The 15,231-nt window shown below is 38.5% G+C and overlaps 3 protein-coding genes across 5 annotated transcripts in view; 2 read left to right on the top strand and 1 right to left on the bottom strand.

The window, feature by feature from the left end:
* LOC124222643 (band 4.1-like protein 4A) overlaps positions 1 to 516 on the bottom strand; it is a 53,867-nt gene extending 53,351 nt beyond the window's left edge. The window contains exon 1 of one of the 2 annotated variants that reach the window (XM_046633825.2): positions 118 to 516. The gene's annotated coding sequence lies outside the window, so the exon portion shown is untranslated. Of the gene's footprint in view, positions 1 to 105 lie in introns of both variants that reach the window. The other variant, XM_046633822.2, reaches the window with a different exon arrangement.
* A 1,851-nt stretch (positions 517 to 2,367) lies between these two features.
* On the top strand, positions 2,368 to 7,572 carry LOC124222888 (uncharacterized). Of its 2 annotated transcripts, none has more exons than XM_046634361.2 (8): positions 2,368 to 2,541; positions 2,716 to 2,862; positions 4,544 to 5,178; positions 5,549 to 5,775; positions 5,981 to 6,122; positions 6,320 to 6,485; positions 6,560 to 7,045; positions 7,197 to 7,572. In XM_046634361.2, exons 1-8 carry the CDS (start codon positions 2,531 to 2,533, stop codon positions 7,426 to 7,428), a joined length of 2,046 nt encoding a protein of 681 aa, XP_046490317.1. In that variant the 5' UTR covers positions 2,368 to 2,530; the 3' UTR covers positions 7,429 to 7,572. The 2 variants fall into 2 exon arrangements, with proteins under 2 accessions (XP_046490317.1, XP_046490318.1); XM_046634362.2 differs by having other exon boundaries at positions 6,560 to 7,032; positions 7,197 to 7,337.
* A 3,130-nt stretch (positions 7,573 to 10,702) lies between these two features.
* Positions 10,703 to 14,617, top strand: LOC124222889 (uncharacterized). Its single transcript, XM_046634363.2, has 8 exons — positions 10,703 to 10,856; positions 11,032 to 11,178; positions 11,472 to 12,106; positions 12,473 to 12,717; positions 12,889 to 13,030; positions 13,237 to 13,405; positions 13,493 to 13,978; positions 14,100 to 14,617. The coding sequence occupies exons 1-8, from the start codon at positions 10,846 to 10,848 to the stop codon at positions 14,281 to 14,283; spliced, it is 2,019 nt and encodes a 672-aa protein (XP_046490319.1). The 5' UTR covers positions 10,703 to 10,845; the 3' UTR covers positions 14,284 to 14,617.
* Positions 14,618 to 15,231: the final 614 nt, after the last annotated feature.

Genomic DNA, 15,231 nt, shown 5'->3' on the forward strand with positions numbered 1-15,231 from the left:
TCAATTGAAATTTTTCCGATCAATTGACGCTGTGAGGGATATGGTATACTAATTGCATGAAAAATATTACGTGCATACATAAAATATTATTAAAATATACCTTACATCGAGACTCACTATTGCGGCATCAGGTTGTAGCAGGATGTATAATCCGCAGGGTGTCCATGACATCCTAATGAATTAATCCACTTGACGTGTCCTCAATAATGGCACCATTGATCGTAAACACAGCTCAACAGCTCACAGCCAGCAGTCATACACAATATTATAATTATATATTTATACGAAATCATTTTACACCTGCACAGCACTTGGTTCGACACTGTTTAAACTGAAGCTATTGGGTACATACTTCGGTCCGAGCTATCGTGAACCTGTTGAATGCTTTCTTTGATATATATTTGGTACTCGAGAGGTTATGACTGACAAATACGTCGCGGATGAACCAGATCGAGAGTTCGACACGCGTTTTCGACACATTCTTCAACTTTTTATCGCAAGAATGACGAACGAAACTGCGTTCCGAAATGGAATATCACATACTTACGCGGTACAGGTTTGACAAATGGAAATAACGTAACCGGCAGATTTCGACAGCTCGCCCGGACTATAATTAAGCCCGTAACAACGTCGGTGTCCAATTTGCACACGTCGTCACCTCAGAAGCACCAAGTTCACACTTAAAATCCACGGAATCGCAGTAAAAGAATCACGCAGCGTTGATAACCGATCGCGGTCATTATGGCGACTCGATCGCTCGTCAACTGTTCGCTGTGACTGGTGACGTCACGCAGTCCGCCGGAAAAACCGTTGAAAGTTGAGCACATTATTCTCTACCGAGAAAACGCATCCACCGAGTCGTTTCACAATTTACGAACTTCGTCCACCTACAGTTGTACGCGGATAATTATTACAAACGAATACATACTTCGATAGTGAAATTCGCATTCACTCGAAAAGATTTGCGAACAGAAATTTATATCAGGTTCGATCGGCGTCCTCTTTTTCTTCAACCCTCCCTCCGCGAATCAAAATGAATATTCATACTTCGTCCACGTATCTCGTCGTTGCTGGAAGATTGGTGCCCGAGTTAATTGGGCGAATGAGCAACCCGTGTGTAATTACAGCACATGCTTATGCCATTTTACGGACGTAGAAATTTCGAATCTACAAACCGCCGCGACCAACGTTCCGAACGCGGACGGCGGAAAAAGGAACTGAAGTTCGCTGCAACATCACTCGGACCGTCTTTTGTTTTTCCAAATGCGGTATAAATTCAAATTCCCTCTGTACGGTAACGGTCTCATATTATGCGAGGGTATAAATTACTTTGAAAATGAGACTTTGATTAACGAAACCGCCACGAATATGGGTACGTACATCTCGATTTAAATAAAGGCAGAGTAATTATAAATAAAGTCGTGTCCGTCGATCTACGTAGAAATGGAAATCAAACAATATGTTTACCACGACGAGAACTTGGGCACAGCCTCTCATTGTTAATCATCTTACGAAACAGTTCAATTATCACTATAATCACTTATTGGTGGTGAAAAATTGAACAAAACATAGCGCAGTGGATGCAGTCGGCCGACTGAAAAACCGCGGAGAAATCCGTCGGTTCAATTGCCGTTCATTTTGATTTGTGCTCGGATAAAATTCCAAGTCGTTTATGTAGCCGTACATTCGTTCAAAATGTAGATATGTTGGATACGCAGAATTAGAATTTGATTTTGTTCAATTTTTGGGGCGTAATGTATGGATTATATACCAGTGGCTGTAAATGAACGCATGGAAATATCACCGTTCATCAATTTCGAGGAAGATATCAAATTTCTTCATTGATTCCAAATTGAATGTATTTTTTTAGTGGTCAAATTTATTGAGTCCCGTCCTCAGGAATGTAAAATTTATTCATTCTTCTTCTCAGGAACGGCAAAGTTTAGTTGGTAAACCTGGAGTAATATTCAAATCACATAAATGATATTTGCCTTGTTTGATTAGCAATAAAACTTGTGCCCGTTGTCCGTTGCGCGCAAAATTTTCTTCAACAATCTCGCGCGAAAAACCTATTTCGTGTCAGAGGGTTGAGACATTTCCTGCGCAAGGTGTGTAATACCTCTATACATGTATGTATATTGTACGTATCAGATACACTCGTGACTTACTGTATTTCCAATCGAAAGCAACAGAGCAACGTCAACGGTTTTCGAAATGGTGTTTACATGGCTGAATGTGTTGATCAAGTTGACCTAGCTAAAAAAAAGTAACTAATCGCGAACACATTGAAATGTCGGGCAATGGAACTCTGGTTGGTTAAAACCATAACGATCACGTGACACGATTCTTGCGGATAGTGGGAGGATGAAGTTCGTCGCTGCTACGAAAATTCAGAGTTTTTGCATACACAATACTTAATAGTTGAGCTTATTCTGCTTGTAGTCGAGGAAGAAGAAGGATTCGTTCGAACTCTCTTCCAGTTGCACAGGCTGCAATAATTATTTTTCGATCGTGTGCAATTGTCGTCAAAATGGACGTCGGGTGTGTCATCATTCCAGATATTCATTTGTTGAAAACAAATTTTAGTCAGTCTAGAATAATACAATCCCAAAAAAAATGAGCCCGAATAATCTTTACGGTTCCCTCGTGTGTGCATTAAATTTTGAGATACATGATAAATCACGACAAGAGAACCACATTTATACTTTATTACAGTGGGTCAGGAGTCACCAACATATTCAGTGTTCCGCATGAAATGCTCGTGAATATTCTTCTCTATTTTGATGCCAGAGAACGTCTAGCATTCTCGAAGACTTGTACAAAATTTAAAAATCTTGTACTCGATGATGCGGAATTATTGAGGTGAGTCCACTGTATTATGCCTGAAAAAAATTAATTATTCGCGTTTATAGTGCTCTGTTCGTTTTTAAGAAAAAGCTGGTTTTACACTGAGAGAAAAATTTGCGCATATAGTTAAAAATCTGTATACTTAAAATATTATAGTCGGGAAGATAATTTTTATAGTAGAATTTATTCAAATTATCGTTTGGCGCACTATAAACACAATGTTAATTTTACCACACACTTCTAGTTGATCCAAGAACGTCAAAGGGACTATAATAATCGCACAATTAACTATATTTTTTGTTATAATTTTCACCATACACGGATGTTCATCAGGATTATATTCGTATAGTGCGGTGAACTCTGTTCTGTAGTCTTCGATAGTATAGAGTTATGGTTCAATCAACTAATTTATAATCAACTATTTACGGATAAGTATTTAGACCACCCGAGATGATTCCTGCAACTTTTGTAATAGTTGAATGCACCATACATAGTTTGATTCGACCTAAATATGGTTAACGCTAATACAGTAATTATTCAGACAAGATCCTACGAACATAGTTTCAACAACTAAACATAAACTGTTGAAAATATTTGAAAGTCTACGACACATTTACAACACAAAATTGTAGTTGAATTACAAATTTCGTATTATAAAGTGAATTACTAAGCATTCTCGATAAATGTGCATTAAAATTTTGTCATTTTGCTTAACTTAGTTGGAAACACGCAAAAGGGTATTTTGAATTTACTTCATTGTGCAGTAAATGTATCAGGTATATTTGGAAATTTCATTTACGGTACTTGGAATTTACTAAAAATTCTGCTGAATTCACTTGATAAATGGAATAATCTTATTGATCGGTTTTCAGTGACTGTACCCGTCATGTCCGTATGGGCCGTACATTGTATTATCAATCAAATAACGTCATAGATTCTTATAAGAGAGTTTGGCGTAGTAGGTAGGGCGCCCGACTTATAATCCGAACATTGCGAGCGAAAGGGGTTTGAGCCCCGGTAAGGAAAAGATAATGCGCTGTGTTTCAATCGATCCAAAATGCATTTTCAACGATTGTAGCTACTGATAAGTTGTCGAAATGGTGTCTGCGCTCACGAAAAATCATTGAGATGAATTATCTACGAGTTCCTCGTCTATTTTTTTTCATTCCAGTTTTACTATACATTTACGATGAAGCTACTCAACTCGTATGGTAAAAGTTAACAAACTGCAATCTACAATTTCTGTATTGAATTTCCAAATTATAAATCGAGTAACGATAAGTTTATCACGTTTATCGCACTAATGTTTAAACATGGTCAGGTCTTCATTATTGTACCGTTAACCATACAACTTTTGTCAGATGTAACGATAAGTTCATAGTTCGGAACAACATAATGCAATAAGTTCTATTAACTATAAATTCGTATTGTCCCCTGAGCATACTATTTTTTATGGTAACGACAACCACAATTTTCTCTGAGTGTAACAAAATTCGGTACATCTACTGCTGTATTTGGTGATAGATGAGCAGATTAGTGCTGAAGTATTTTGACAAGTTGGTACAGTTCGCAGAGTGTGCGGTTCAGATAATTTTTTATTCATTTTTTTTTTATACGAAACCATTCACCCCTTACACAGCTTTGTGTGGTAATTAATCTCATCCATTTTTGCATATCTTAATTTCCATGTATTCAGGAATTTGGATTTTTCACGAAATGGATGGCTAACAACAATGGAAGATGTCCAAGTATATTTTACGAATGAAACTAGGAACAAGCTTATCCGTAAAGTGAATATAAGCAATATATTTTGGATGAGGCCAGGTGAGATGTTACGCAACACGATTGGCAAAGCAGTGAACCTGGTCGATGTTAATGTAATGGGAATTAGATTCGAAGACGTTCGACAGTTGGGATCTTTTCTTGCACTGCTAATACATGTTAAAAAGCTGATTCTTGATTGGCCCGAGCCGGATGAAGATGTGGACCTTTCCATTGATGTTATGAAAACCCCGTTCGGCAAACTCAATTATTTGATAGCAAGAGTGCGCGTTTATTCCATCAATTTTTTTCCTACTGTACAATTCTGCTGTAATGAGCTCGTGGATCTCCGTGTAATAGCGTTGCCATCCCAGGACCATGAACTAAAACAGAATTCGTGGCGTTTGTACGGCCACAATAGACTGAAAAAGCTTAAGATTGTTCAAGCTCATGGATGGGATGTGCATCGCACAATATACAGACACATTATTAATATGCTTCCGGACCTAACTCAGTGGACAGATTTTCAAATGATTGGTACTGATTTTGCAAACAGAGGATTCTATCTTGGTATGTTTTCACAAACTTTATCCTGTTCTTTTTCGCGTCTATAGACATCCAATTTCTTTATTTCAGTCTGAAGAAAAGGACTGTTATTATCACTTTTTAGTGTTCCGTGTCCAAAAATTGTTATATAATTTGACAGTCACGGGAAATCTAAAACATCAGAGTTTTTCGAATAACGTTCTTATCAGTTGATGACTTTGAAATTTTACAATTTGTGTACTGGAAGTCACGTCAATTTTTTAATCAAGTGCCGACTATGAAGAGATGATTGCGTCTAATTGCAAAGAAAGAAAGAAAGCATAGTTTTGCTGTTACTCAAATTCTTGAAATATCGCTATTTACTCGCGAACATAAGACCAACTTGTGATTTCAGAAAAAAATCTGGATATTTCTGATCAATTACTAAGTACGCGAGTGGCAAACAGTATTGAGAATTTTCCAGTCTTGTGGTCTGTGCTTTCGGAATCTTTGGTGCAAGAAACGGTCAAACTCAACTGTGAAAAGGCACCAAAGGACTTCTGTTGCTTCCGAAGAACAGGCGCAGTCGCAGCTTCAATCGCCAATAGCTTGCCACTCGCATTGAGGGTTGAAGAGGCAAAGGTAGAATCATGTATCGGGCATATTACGTGGATGTGCACCGCAAGAACCACTCGGAGCGGCTCCGAGTTTAGCCGGGGATCCTTATGGTGCGCATTCGCGTAATGTCCCGGTATGTTAATAGTTATAGTATTCATATTTCAAAAACAATTAAATGACGACTCATTCAATTTAATCGAATCACACCTTTGTTTCATTCTCGTTTCAGCGGCTGCTGAAAGATCCCGGGTATCAGATAACTTTCTTGAACTTGGAACATGACATCGAAGCGTATTGTGATGTGCATTTAGTGGGATTCGCATTCCCAAACTTGCGCGATCTTATTTTATATCGAATCCTGAAAGCGCCAGGTATAATGGAATTTCCTATTCGTGAACGACGTAAATATTCTCATGCAAACCAAATTGCCGGAATAAACATTAAATCATGAAGTCCGATTATCAATTTGTCAAAAGTAGTGATGGTATATGTATATTGTACATATGAAAATAGAATTCACTAGCAAGAGTTAACCATGAAAAAACTCATTATTTTTGGATTTAAACAGAGGGAGTTCGGCGAAGGGAATTATTGCCGAGACGTCTTGCTAGCCGAGACAGTGGCGCAGCTAGCACGTCGCGGGATGAATCGGCTGGACGTCGCGAACATTCTTTCCAAATTCTAATAGACAACACACCCCAACTTAGGGATCTGACGATTTGTTTCACGGAAAAGTAAGGACCAATCTTCGATGTTTCATTTGTGTCTACTACGAATTATGAAACGAACGGTGTTCACTCTGTTTCAGCGAAGAACCACAACCCGAGGCGTGGGACTTGGATTCTCTGCTTCACATTGCACGCTGGCGACATCTCACAGCCTTACGTTTGGCCTATGTACCTATCTTAGATGGAAGATTTTTGATCGAGATTGGAAGAAGCTGTGAAAACCTGCAGATATTAGTGCTAATAGATCTGGCAAAGACGGGCCAGTCCATAAGCTACATGAACGATGTGTCAGACATGCTAACGCGATGTCGTAATATAAGGGAATTTTCATTTTCAGAAGAGGATACCTTCGGAGTGTTTAACTTGCTTACCTCTCTTAGCTGCAACCCAAAGCTCGAAAGTGTCGATATATTGTTTTGCGAAGAAAGAGAAAATCTCTCGCGTTTAGTCGCATCGATGGAACATCTACTTCACACTTGCAAGATGTTGAATAAATTTAAGTATACCAACGTATGGACAATGGATCGTGTTTTATATCGGAACTACTTGGTCGGTGAGTTACGCAGGTAAAAATAATACGTTTGTTATTTTTTTTTTTTGCACTGTAGAATCACTGCTTCGTATTGTTTGGATTCTTCATTGTTTTTTTTAAAATTCATATCTTAGCGCGATTTCTCAGAGGACATATTCTCAGAGGATAATTTCTGTTTGTTGCAGAATAAAGGGTGACCTGAATCGTCCGGAATTTCAATTTGAAGTGGTTAATCCTTTTTGCAAGGATATTGTAATCTTTGGTCCTGACGGCGAATTTTTAGAAAATATAGACATTATTCATGAAGCGTGCCCACCTTGGTACTTTAATTGTCGTAAGCTGAACGAGCTGACCTGTAGGATTATTTTTCCTCTACTTATTTATAAAAATAATGTATTCGGAGGAACGCTGCAATAATTTATTCCTTCTAAGATATACTATTTATAATATATAATGTATAACATACTATAAATATAAACCCATTTGTCTTATATTTTGTACACAAACACATAAGTACGTTCGATAAATGTTACTTTCAATCAATGAATATATGTTGCGCCTATTGTTTCAAGTATTACTTAGATAAATAATTTCCGGTTCAATACCTACTATTTTTCAATTTCAATATCTGCATTCATTTTGCTTGCAGACTCCTTCTAGAAATTCAAAAAATTAAGTCTCTCGTTCTTCAATACACACTGGAATGTAAAAGAATGCGGCTGAAGTGGCACCGTAACTAATTCTAACAGGTCCATGTCATCAACTTTCTACCCCTTTTTTCAGGCTGTTATGTGTATTATTTTAAGTGAATATCTGGTATCAGATTCACGATCTAATTTATTTACTTTCGTCGGAGATTTCGTTTCAATTCTTCAAATTACATTCTCGTAGTTTCACGCGTTTTTACATTTAAAAATTAGTGATCATTTCGTACAATAACCACATCGTATGTGGATATCTGATGTAAGACTACGACTATTTAAACACTATATAAATTATACACTGCATCACTCGCACGGAGCAGTTTAAGCGCGAGAGACTAAAGTCGAAAATTGAACGAAATCACAGCACGTGTGATTTCTCGCGTATTTGCGGCCATCGCGCACAGCGGCGTGGCAAAGAAAAGTAAGAGGAAAGGAAATGGCAAGCGCAGCATGGCGGCTGGCGATCCTCGTCGGCGCGACGTCTTCGGGCGCAAGTGAAACGCGCGAACGCGTAGCGTTTTACCCATTCGAACGATTGCAGGTCTGATTCAGCGTATCCACAGCCTGCTTCGTTTCGCATCCAACGTTTTACAACAACGATCAATTGAAATTTTTCCGATCAATTGACGCTGTGAGGGATATGGTATACTAATTGCATGAAAAATATTACGTGCATACATAAAATATTATTAAAATATACCTTACATCGAGACTCACTATTGCGGCATCAGGTTGTAGCAGGATGTATAATCCGCAGGGTGTCCATGACATCCTAATGAATTAATCCACTTGACGTGTCCTCAATAATGGCACCATTGATCGTAAACACAGCTCAACAGCTCACAGCCAGCAGTCATACACAATATTATAATTATATATTTATACGAAATCATTTTACACCTGCACAGCACTTGGTTCGACACTGTTTAAACTGAAGCTATTGGGTACATACTTCGGTCCGAGCTATCGTGAACCTGTTGAATGCTTTCTTTGATATATATTTGGTACTCGAGAGGTTATGACTGACAAATACGTCGCGGATGAACCAGATCGAGAGTTCGACACGCGTTTTCGACACATTCTTCAACTTTTTATCGCAAGAATGACGAACGAAACTGCTTTCCGAAATGGAATATCACATACTTACGCGGTACAGGTTTGACAAATGGAAATAACGTAACCGGCAGATTTCGACAGCTCGCCCGGACTATAATTAAGCCCGTAACAACGTCGGTGTCCAATTTGCACACGTCGTCACCTCAGAAGCACCAAGTTCACACTTAAAATCCACGGAATCGCAGTAAAAGAATCACGCAGCGTTGATAACCGATCGCGGTCATTATGGCGACTCGATCGCTCGTCAACTGTTCGCTGTGACTGGTGACGTCACGCAGTCCGCCGGAAAAACCGTTGAAAGTTGAGCACATTATTCTCTACCGTAAAAACGCATCCACCGAGTCGTTTCACAATTTACGAACTTCGTCCACCTACAGTTGTACGCCGATAATTATTACAAACGAATACATACTTCGATAGTGAAATTCGCATTCACTCGAAAAGATTTGCGAACAGAAATTTATATCAGGTTCGATCGGCGTCCTCTTTTTCTTCAACCCTCCCTACGCGAATCAAAATGAATATTCATACTTCGTCCACGTATCTCGTCGTTGCTGGAAGATTGGTGCCCGAGTTAATTGGGCGAATGAGCAACCCGTGTGTAATTACAGCACATGCTTATGCCATTTTACGGACGTAGAAATTTCGAATCTACAAACCGCCGCGACCAACGTTCCGAACGCGGACGGCGGAAAAAGGAACTGAAGTTCGCTGCAACATCACTCGGACCGTCTTTTGTTTTTCCAAATGCGGTATAAATTCAAATTCCCTCTGTACGGTAACGGTCTCATATTATGCGAGGGTATAAATTACTTTGAAAATGAGACTTTGATTAACGAAACCGCCACGAATATGGGTACGTACATCTCGATTTAAATAAAGGCAGAGTAATTATAAATAAAGTCGTGTCCGTCGATCTACGTAGAAATGGAAATCAAACAATATGTTTACCACGACGAGAACTTGGGCACAGCCTCTCATTGTTAATCATCTTACGAAACAGTTCAATTATCACTATAATCACTTATTGGTGGTGAAAAATTGAACAAAACATAGCGCAGTGGATGCAGTCGGCCGACTGAAAAACCGCGGAGAAATCCATCGGTTCAATTGCCGTTCATTTTGATTTGTGCTCGGATAAAATTCCAAGTCGTTTATGTAGCCGTACATTCGTTCAAAATGTAGATATGTTGGATACGCAGAATTAGAATTTGATTTTGTTTAATTTTTGGGGCGTAATGTATGGATTATATACCAGTGGCTGTAAATGAACGCATGGAAATATCACCGTTCATCAATTTCGAGGAAGATATCAAATTTCTTCATTGATTCCAAATTGAATGTATTTTTTTAGTGGTCAAATTTATTGAGTCCCGTCCTCAGGAATGTAAAATTTATTCATTCTTTTTCTCAGGAACGGCAAAGTTTAGTTGGTAAACCTGGAGTAATATTCAAATCACATAAATGATATTTGCCTTGTTTGATTAGCAATAAAACTTGTGCCCGCTGTCCGTTGCGCGCAAAATTTTCTTCAACAATCTAGCGCGAAAAACCTATTTCGTGTCAGAGGGTTGAGACATTTCCTGCGCAAGGTGTGTAATACCTCTATACATGTATGTATATTGTACGTATCAGATACACTCGTGACTTACTGTATTTCCAATCGAAAGCAACAGAGCAACGTCAACGGTTTTCGAAATGGTGTTTACATGGCTGAATGTGTTGATCAAGTTGACCTAGCTAAAAAAAAGTAACTAATCGCGAACACATTGAAATGTCGGGCAATGGAACTCTGGTTGGTTAAAACCATAACGATCACGTGACACGATTCTTGCGGGTAGTGGGAGGATGAAGTTCGTCGCTGCTACGAAAATTCAGAGTTTTTGCATACACAATACTTAATAGTTGAGCTTATTCTGCTTGTAGTCGAGGAAGAAGAAGGATTCGTTCGAACTCTCTGCCAGTTGCACAGGCGGCAATAATATTTTTCCGATCGTGTGCAATTGTCGTCAAAATGGACGTCGGGTGTGTCATCATTCCAGATATTCATTTGTTGAAAACAAATTTTAGTCAGTCTAGAATAATACAGTCCCAAAAAAAAATGAGCCCGAAAAATCTTTACGGTTCCCTCGTGTGTGCATTAAATTTTGAGATACATGATAAATCACGACAAGAGAACCACATTTATACTTTATTACAGTGGGTCACGAGTCACCAACATATTTGATCTCCCACGAGAAATGATCGTGAGAATTTTTCTCTATTTCAACCCCAAAGAACGTCTTAGATTAGCGAGGACTTGCAGAACATTTGAAGAACTTGTATTCGGTGATATGGAATTATTGAGGTGAGTCTACTGTAGTGTGCCTGTAAAAATATCAATTACTCTCGTTTACAATACTTTGTTCGTTTCTAAGAAAAAAGTAGTTTCAACGAGATACAGTATACCTCCTACTGCAACTGGTGAAGGAGGAGTAGATTAGTGCTGAAACATATTGATAAGTTCGCGCAGAGTTTTTGCACTTCAGACAACTCTGTTTGTTTTATACGAAACCATTCACCCTTCATAACATATGACCACAAATTTATGCAGTAATTAATCTTGTCCAGTTTTCTCCATCTTAATTTCGGTTTGTTCAGGAATTTGGATTTTTCACGAATTGGATTGATAACAACAGTCGCAGATGTATGGGAATATTTTGAGAGTGAAACCGTGAATCAGTATATCCGTAAAGTGAATGTAAGCAATGTAAGTTGGATGAGGCCAGGACAAATTTTGAACAACACGATTGGCAGAGCAGTGAACCTGGTCGATGTTAATATATTCGGACGTAGATTCAGAGACCTTCAACAGTTGGTATCTTTGCTTGAATTGCTGATAAATCTTAAAAGGCTGTCTTTTGATTGGCCCGATGGGATTGAAGATGTGTCCCACTCTATTGACATTCTGCGAACCCCGTTCGGCCGGCTCAAATATTTGGCAGTAAAAGTGAGCGCTTATTCCATCAATTTTTTTCCTACTTTACAATGGAACTGTAATGAACTCGTGGAGCTCCGTATAATAGCATTGCCACCCCGAGACGGGAAACTAAAACTGATTTCGTGGCCCCTGTATGGCCATGATAAACTGAAGAAGCTTAAGATTGTTCAAGCTCATGGATGGAATGTGCATCGCACAATATATAGACATATTGTTAATATGGTTCCGGATCTGAATCAATGGACAGATTTTCAAACGATTGGTAGTGATCTTGGACTCAAAGGATTCTATCTTGGTATGTTTTAACAAACTTTGTTTTTTATTTTCTTACGTTCATAGACATCCAATTTTTTTATTTTAGTCTGAGGTAAAGGACTGTTATTATCATTTTTTAGTGATCTCTGTCCAAAAATTGATATATAATATGATAGTCACGAAAAATCTGATAAATCAGAGTCTTTCAAATAAAGTTCTTATCAGTTGACGATTTTCAAATTTTACAATTTGTGTACTGGAAATCACGTAAATATTTCAGCCAAGTACTAACTCTGAAAAGATGATTGCATCCGATTGGAAGGAAAGAAAGCACAGTTTTTCCATCACTCAAATTCTTGAAATATCGTTATTGACTCGTGAAAATAAGATCAACTTGTGATTTCAGAAAAAAATATCGAAATTTGTCATCAACTACGAAAAACGCGAGTGGCAAACAATGTTCCACATCGCCGTCCTCCTGATAATTTCCCACATACATGGTCTGTGCTTTCGGAATGTTTGGTGCGAGAAGCAATAAGACTCACCCATGAAAGGGTACCAAAGGATTTCTGTTGCTTACGAAGAACAGCCGTAGATTCGTCAGCAACCCCAAGTAGCTGGCCACTCGCATTGAGGATTGACGAGGCAAAGGTAGAATCGTATATCGAGATATTACGTGGACGTGCACCACAAGAATCCTTATGGTGCGCATTCGCGTAATGTCCCGGTATATCAATAGTCACAGTATTTATATTTCAAAAACAAGCAAAAAATGAGTCACCAATTTAATTGAATCATAACATTGTTTCGTTCGCGTTTCAGCGGCTGCTGAAAGATCCCGAGTACCAGATATCTTTGTTGTACTTGGAGCATGACATTGACACGCATTGTGATGTCCATTTAGTGGCATCCGCATTTCCAAACTTGAGAAACCTTTTTCTATGTCGAGTTCTAAGATCGAGAGGTAAAGTGAAATTTCATAATATTCGTCAACGACGCGTATATGTATTTTTGTGCAAAGCAGATTGCCGCAATAAACGTTAAATCATGGAGCTCGATTATCGATTCGTCAATAGAAGAGATGATATATGCATATATTGCGTACGTAAAAGTTGTATTCACTAGTAAGAGTGAACCATGAAAAAACTCATTATGTTTGAATCTACGCAGATAGAACTCAGGGAGCGCAATACTTGCCGAGGCGCCTTACTAAGGAAGGTAGTGGCACACCTGCCGCGTTGCAGGATGTAGCGGCCGGAGGACCGCACGATAGTTCCTTTAAAATTCTTGTAGAAAACACGCCCCTGCTTAGGGATCTGACGATTTGTTATTGGGGACAGTAAGAACTGATCTTCAATATTTTATAATTCAATTACGTATGCCTGATACGCGAATTGTGAAACGAGCAATATTTACTTTTTTTCAGCGCCGACCCACAACTCGAGACCTGGGACTTCGATGCTCTGTTGCATATTTCGCAGTGGCGGAATCTCACAGCCCTACGTTTGGCCTTTGTACCCGTCCACGACGGACAGTTTTTGATCGATGTTGGAAAACACTGTGTAAACCTGGAGACATTGGTGCTAGTGCATCTGGGAACAACGGGCCATTCCAGAACGTACATGAGCGATCTGGCAGAAATGCTGAGACATTGTCGCAATATGAGGGAATTCTTCTTTGAAGACGACCAAGTATTCGGAGCGCATGAAGTGCTTATGGCTCTTACCAACAATCTAAAGCTTGAACGTATTGAAATGGAGTTTTACGAGAGAGGAGAGGATTATGCGCGTATGATGGCATCGATGTACCATCTACTCCGGACTTGCACGCTGTTAAATAAATTCAAGTATACCAACATTTGGACAACGACTCGTAATTTATATTTGTGCTACTTGGTCACTCGGTTACGCAGGTGAAAATAATACGTTTGTTATTGTTTTTGCATTGTAGAATTATTGTTTCGTGTCGTTTGTACTCTTCATTGTTTGTTTTTTTTTTTTTCTTTTTAATTTCATTTTTTCTGTCTATTGCAGAATAAGGGGTGAACTGAATCGTCCAGATTTTCAGTTCGAAGTACTCTTACCAAACTACGGTATCCAACAAGATTCTCCGAATGTAGATATTATTCTTCACGAGTACCCACCTTGGTACGACTTTAACTGCAGACTCATTTATCCTTTATTTAGTTTCGAAAATCACTTTTGGGCGAATATCTAAACTAAATTATTCTTTCTAAAATGTATAATATATATTATATAATATATAATATAAAATATATATTATATAATATATAATATACTATAAATGTATAACTGTTTGTCTTATATTTTGTACAGAAACACACAGGTATGTTCGATAAATTTTATATTCAATCAATAAGTATATATTTCGCGTAATACTGATGTTTCAAGTATTACCCAGACACGTGTAAGACACATAAATAACACATGGTTCAATGACTATTAATTTTCAATCTGAATCTCTGTATTTATTTCGTTTGCAGACTCCTGTTAGAAATTCAAAAAATCACGACTCTCGTTCTTCAATGTACGTACGTAAATACACTGGAATGTAAAATAATGCGGCTGAAGTGTCACAGCGTATAATACTAATCTAAGATCTAAGTCATCGGAGAACCCCGCAATCATCTTATAGGATTTGGGGGTCAGCGAAATCATCTGGATTTTTTATATTTTGTAGTTCTTGGCATTTTGAAAAATACTTCTCCATGGACATGACCTTTCGCTATCGATAGTTTCGGCGCTAGAAAAATACACATCCGGCAGATTTATCGCTAAACTGTGAATTAAAAAGTACAAAATTGGTGGAACGTAAAGATCAACCGACAAGCAATTCGATGCAATTATCACTTTGGCCGTACTGATATTTTTATCGTTTGAGATATCGCGTCGAATATGCCGCCGGTCGACATAACTTACAAATTAATCTGTCTGGTTTTTCCCAGTTTTATCGAAAATTATGCGGAACAGCACAGGTGAGAGTACTATATGTCGATGGATTTTACCAACCAACGACTGTGGTTATGATCGTCCTGACAAATAGCGATCAGTGACAGTGCGATGCCAAATATTACTGGTATACATCAGTGGGTGGGAAATATACGAGCCTTGACGAGAAGTTAGCTTCAACCGAAAGGGGATTTGG

This window comes from Neodiprion pinetum, chromosome 7, assembly GCF_021155775.2.
Source record: "Neodiprion pinetum isolate iyNeoPine1 chromosome 7, iyNeoPine1.2, whole genome shotgun sequence".
Lineage (NCBI taxonomy): Eukaryota > Metazoa > Arthropoda > Insecta > Hymenoptera > Diprionidae > Neodiprion > Neodiprion pinetum.